General features: G+C 35.3%; 1 protein-coding gene and 1 non-coding gene across 2 annotated transcripts; both read left to right on the top strand.

The window, feature by feature from the left end:
- The first annotated feature begins 912 nt into the window (after positions 1 to 912).
- Positions 913 to 2,914, top strand: LOC131077738 (class V chitinase CHIT5b). Its single transcript, XM_058015288.2, has 2 exons — positions 913 to 2,311; positions 2,395 to 2,914. The coding sequence occupies exons 1-2, from the start codon at positions 1,201 to 1,203 to the stop codon at positions 2,421 to 2,423; spliced, it is 1,140 nt and encodes a 379-aa protein (XP_057871271.1). The 5' UTR covers positions 913 to 1,200; the 3' UTR covers positions 2,424 to 2,914.
- A 333-nt stretch (positions 2,915 to 3,247) lies between these two features.
- Positions 3,248 to 3,319, top strand: TRNAV-AAC (transfer RNA valine (anticodon AAC)). The gene has a single exon. It is a non-coding gene; the product is annotated as a tRNA-Val (tRNA).
- Positions 3,320 to 6,054: the final 2,735 nt, after the last annotated feature.

The raw sequence follows: 6,054 nt of genomic DNA, 5'->3' as shown, positions 1-6,054 counted from the left end.
TTTTATATTTCATAAAAAATATTAATTTCTATTAAAATTAAATAACTATAACAATCCATATTTAATTTTGTCGAAGGTGTATTTCGCTCACATAATGGATGCACAAATGTCTTTAATAAAAAATAGAAGCATTTAATTTGACATGTTTGTGTTTATTATTTCCTTTCAACTACGACTCACTTTGAGTTTAATTGATTAATCAATTATGTCTATCTCCATTATACAAATAGTTAACTTCGTAATCATGTCAATCTAATATTATAATAATAATATAAAGATATGTTAATATAATAATAATAAATCTTAATAGAATTTTTGCATTGGTGAGAGTTTAAGAAAAAATAAAAAAATAAAAAATATAATAATATCTTAATAATAATTTAATATTGATTACAATATAATAATATATTAATAGTTTAATATTAATTACAACATAATAATATAATTATTTTAAATGAAATAATAAAAATATATGATATCTTTCGCTTTACTGATATTCTTCTAAAAATAAATATACTAGTAATATTTTAAATATATTATTATTACCTATAACTTTTAAACTTTTTCAAAATATATCATAAACTGCTACTTTAGATTTTTCTCTATAACTTTTGCACTCTAACACTTTACCCAATAAAAATTCTAACTTTTTATTTTTAATGTTTTTCAAATAGATGCCTCCTTTTCTTTTCACAAGATGTTGATAGCCACTTCATTTTCTATGCACTCACTTTTTCCATTGATTTGAAGTTATGTTTTCACATCAATTATCACCTATCAACTCTACCTTAGATGAGGGACTGGTATGACAAACCTACCTCTCAGTCCTTGGCTTTTAACCTAAAAAGATGAATAATCTTATTTAATAATTTAATAAAAATTGAATAAAAAGAACCAATATTTCGAACCTTCACGGGCACAAACAGTGTGGCGACTGTTTACTGTCAACACATTGGAAGCTACAAAAATGAATATCTCCATATTTGGTAAAGAAAAAATCATCTTTTTGGACCAGTCAAGGTTAGGCATGCATATATGGGGCAGTCAAACCAAATTTCTGCAATGCTGATGATGGCGGCGCGGCGCGGTCAAAGACAGAACCCACCATTATTGGGTTGACTCGTACTTTGCACTAAACTAAATCACTTCAGCTGTGCATATCTTACGATTCATCCCCGGCAATTGTTGTCCAACTCCATCATGAAGAACACCCGAATTGTATTTTGGGCACTATGTTTATTCTTCTGTTCAGCAGAGGCTGGTGAAGGGAAAGATTGCGTTTCATCAAGTGTTAAGGCAGCGTATTGGCCGTCTATCAAGATCTCACTCATGCCGCCCGCCTCCATCAACGCACCTCTCTACTCACACATCCTCTACGGCTTTGCACAAATGAACAACCACACATTCAAGCTGGAAGGAGAGAAAATGATGGCCGATTTCACCGCAACAGTGCAGAAGAAAAACCCGTGCGTGAAGACGCTCATCTCCATCAACGGCGGGGGCTCCAACGCCCTTGCCTTGGCTCTCATGACCACCAATCCGATCCACCGTGCGGTCTTCATAAAATCAGCCATCGCCCTCGCCAGACGCCACGCCTTCCACGGCCTCGACCTCGATTGGGAATTTCCCACCAACACTACGGAAATGGAGAATTTGGGCAATTTGTTCTCAGAATGGAGACACGCCATAAATTTAGAGAGCAGATCGTCGGGCCGCCCTCCGCTTCTCCTGACCGCAGCCGTGTACTATGCGCACACCTTCGTCATATACGGTGAACACAGAAGCTACCCGACGGCCTCCATTGCCAAAAACCTGGACTGGGTGAATGTGATGTGCTATGACTATAAGGGCTCGTGGGACACATCTGCCACGGGAGCCCACGCAGTGCTTTATGATCATAGCTCCAACATTTCGAGCAGCTATGGAATTACATCTTGGATTGAGTCTGGATTACCACCGGAGAAACTTGTTATGGGTATGCCGCTTTACGGGAAATCTTGGGTGCTCAAGTCGCAAAACCAGACGGGCATAGGAGCTCCTGCTGTGGCGGCTGGTCCCAAGCAAAGTACCAGCGACGAAAGTGGTATTATGTTTTACTCTGAGATCACAGATTTCGTACGGGAGAAGCATGCGACTGAGGTGTTCGATACGGAAAGCGTGTCAGCTTACAGCTACGCGGGAGAGTTATGGGTGGGTTATGATAACCCGGACTGTGTGGCTGCCAAGGTTAAATTCGCCAAGAAAAGGGGCCTTTTGGGATACTTCTTTTGGGCCATTAGCCAGGACAGCAACTGGACATTGTCCACCACAGGTTAGTTCGATCTTTCTCTTCGTTTTTTATTTTATTTCAATGCTTTTATTACGATTGTCACTGATGGATTTTGGTGGGTGCAGCATTAGAGTCGTGGGACAAATATCTTTGATTTGTCATGGTTGAAGCTATTCTGGTTCCAAAACAGACCTTTCGTATAGTGTGTTAGCGACAGGTTAGTCAATCACAGTCGTTTATTGCAAAATCGACGGTGTAAAATGTGCAACTAACACGAGTGTTAGTCAATCCGTACTGCCGTTTTGGAGCCAAAATAGATGCGCCCATTTGCCATGGGTCTGGGTGGGTACTGAAGAAAGATGGACAAAGTAATGCTCGTTCACTCTCTTAATTTTTTTTGTTATGAATTAATAGTTTTTACGGGAAATAAATGCACGTAATTTGTACTTATAAGATTGGGACATAATATCTACCAGTTTTATAGCGTTGGGTTTTCTCTTAAGATGGGAAAGTCAATTGTTCATCTTCTCTTTAGTATTAAGGATAATGTGATGGCTCAACAACACCTTGAGTTTGTAAACAATGTGTTTATTCGCATTTATTATTCTTGCATACTACTGGCTCCATTATATTTAGCTGACTCAATTTTTTTTCATCTATTTTCTAGCAACTTGTTATATTTTTCAATTCATTTTAAATTATGGATCCTAGATGTACCATTCATCATGTTGGTGTTGAAAATAAGCCACACCCGAATCGATGATGGACTGGTCCAAGAGGGGTCAGTAGCTCAATGGTAGAGCACTCCAGCAGTGTATGGAAGGTCCTAGGTTCCAGTCCTAGTTGGTTCATGTCTCACCATGGTATCAAAGCCTGGTCTAGGCTAGGAGCCCCAAGCACACGAGAGGTGTGGCTTAAGGGGGGGCATTGGTGTTGAAAATAAGCCACACTCAGACCAAAGATGGATTGGTCCAAGAGGGATCAGTAGCTCAATGGTAGAGCACTCCACCAACGTATGGAAGGTCCTAGGTTCAAGTCCTAGCTGGTCCATGTCTCAACACATCCACCTCCATCATGAATCACTATGAATAGGATTCATGTTTCCTATTAAAAAACGAGCTTGAAAAATGATTTGCAATCTCTTATTAGGTTGTAAAACTCTTGACCGATGTCTACATTTTTGTTTTAAAAAGATGTGCACATGTAGACACTTCATTAGTTTTTAAAATTTATGTTGTTTTCATTTTTCTAGCACCACATTTTGAACCCTTTAAAATTGGCATTCCTATCTTTCTTCCTCCTATGTATTGCCACTCACAAAGACTATAATTTTTCTCAATGTTTAAAAAGATATTGATTCATTGTTTTTTAAATAAACATGACAAATTGCATTTGTTGTTTGTTATTATTGAGCATATTGCATGGTAGAGGTGGGTTTTTTATGTCGGTTTTATTTATCTCTAACATATCATATATGATTTGTAGATTTCGTTATGGCATTTAATGTTTTAAATTTTTTGGCAGGATTCAACATTTAGAAAGAAGTTGGTTCATTTTGAATAAAACATATTGAATTGGTGGTTATTAATATAAAGGGGGGATTTCAATCCAAAATGTTAAGATAAAGATTATCTAGAAGGAGGCTTTAGTAGACCTTGAGGGACTCGACCACTAAATACATATTTTTTATATAATATAATGGGAAACCAAAGTCCCAACCCTATTACAAAGCAAGCTCAAAGGCTACAAATAGTAAAACTAGAAAAAATACCAAAACTATTAGTAGGGTAGAAAAAGCTAGCACAAAATAATGATCAAATAATAGAAAAACCACCAATTACATAATATCTTTTGGGAGAGACACATTCTCCCATTCATCAAACGAGAACACAAAAAGTCCAACTTAAAGTCTTTACTTTTGGCCTTCATAACAAGACCCTCAAGAGTAACCTCTAAAATTCTCTTATAGAACTCTCACACAACATTCTAGAGGAGGTGTAGAGAGTCAATTGACCTCCACATTGCCTTAAGATTAAAAATTAACACATTATTAACTCTTTAGGTGTCCATCCTTTATTGCAAAGACTTGATAGAGTCAATGCTACGAGAACAAAGAAGCATATGGATAGTTATATTATCATCATGATTTCATTTACCCTTGACAACATTCTTGGTCACCAAATCATCATCAAACTGATAGTTACTTCTTTGCCAGCCTCTAAATCATGCCATAGGTCAAAAGAGTTGGTCATGAGGAGAATTCATTTTTAAAAAATAGTTGAGACTAAAGTCATTGGAGAGGGAACATATTCCTCATCATTAGATTCTAGAGAGTGATTAGTGTTTCTAGGGGTAAATTCAGTCATAATTAAGATAATCAGATTATAAGAGTGAATCACAACTCTAATCTAATTATAAATACTCCTTAATGACAATGAAATAATGCTAAATCAATTGAATATCAAAATGAAATCTAATTAAACTCCCTCAATTGATGTAACAAGGCTTCCATTGCTCTTCTTCGAATTGTTTTGAAGATTATAATTCTGTGATTCTAGATTGAAATTGGGAAATAGCCCTTGCTTTTATATATTTTCAGGTGAGATGGGGGGAGAAATTGAACTGAAGTGTTGATTGATAGTTCAACTGATTTTGATTGATCAGTTAAGTGAGTTGATTGATCTATTAACATGATAGATTGATTTGTTAACTCATTTGATTGATCAGTGGACTGAATAGATTAGGGAGATAACTGAATTGATTAGCCAGTTGACTAGATTGATTGAGGAGAAGACTGAATTGATTGATTAGTCAGAAAAGGTGATTTGGAGTGAAAAAGGGAGATTGAAGAGTTAACTGATTAGTTAATTGATTTGATAAATCAATTATGATTTTCAACATGTGTTGTAGGAGATTGAATTGAAATTCATTTTCATTTTGATTTTTGAATGGTGAAATGCATATGAGATTTACTAAAATTAATTGAAATTCAGATTTGGTGAAATGTGAATTTGGGAGAAATGAAATTAGACGGAATTAATTGAAATTCAAATTTGGGGATTTGGAGGAATGAATGAATGAATTAAATAATTTAAATGAAATTATTTAATCATTAGAAATAGGATTAATTAAATAATAAAGATTATTTAAGGGGTTAATGATGAATTAATTAATAGATAGAAATTGAACAATTAATAAGATTGAAACTGATGATTAAATTAGTTTAGAAGAACAAATTAGCTTAATTAAATAATTATTTAACTAATAAGATGATAAATTAGCACATGATTAATGAGACATTTTAAGGTGTCTACATTTGCTCCTATTTGATACAGTTTCGAAACGACGTTGTTTCAAAGAAAGCGATTTTTTTTTTGCCCCAGTATACCCCTGTGACGCTTTAGGTGTAAATATGCCCCCTCGAGAAAAGTGGTCAAAAAATTATGGAATTGAGACAGTTTTTTCGATATAGTGCTAGTGAGAAATTGTTTCAAGTTTCACGCAATTTCGACTTCATTTGATCTGTCTACAAGTGCGTTAAAGTTCAAGGGGACCACAACCATTGGAGTGGTAAAAACCCTAATTTTGAGCTATAAATAGTGCTTCTGACCTTTCATTTGCTCATTTGCATTCTTTTTAGTTCTTGGATTTCCTTCTGATTTTTGAGCTTTCCTATGACTTTGTGAGCATCATGGCCGGCTTCCGAGCACGATTGCACTTATTCCAAAAAACATTCTCGTTTTTGCCTATTTGTGCTAGATTTTCTAGATTTTGTTCAAATGTCC

This window comes from Cryptomeria japonica, chromosome 11 (genome assembly GCF_030272615.1).
Source record: "Cryptomeria japonica chromosome 11, Sugi_1.0, whole genome shotgun sequence".
Lineage (NCBI taxonomy): Eukaryota > Viridiplantae > Streptophyta > Pinopsida > Cupressales > Cupressaceae > Cryptomeria > Cryptomeria japonica.
Note: the sequence above shows the minus strand (reverse complement) of the source record. Positions and strands in the feature narration are given on the sequence as shown.

Excerpts from the sequence above, each read along its gene's own strand:
- LOC131077738 (XM_058015288.2), top strand. The coding sequence starts at position 1,201 with ATGAAGAACACCCGAATTGTATTTTGGGCACTATGTTTATTCTTCTGT. Across the intron at positions 2,312-2,394 it reads CTGGACATTGTCCACCACAG|CATTAGAGTCGTGGGACAAA; the intron begins GTTAGTTCGATC and ends TGGTGGGTGCAG.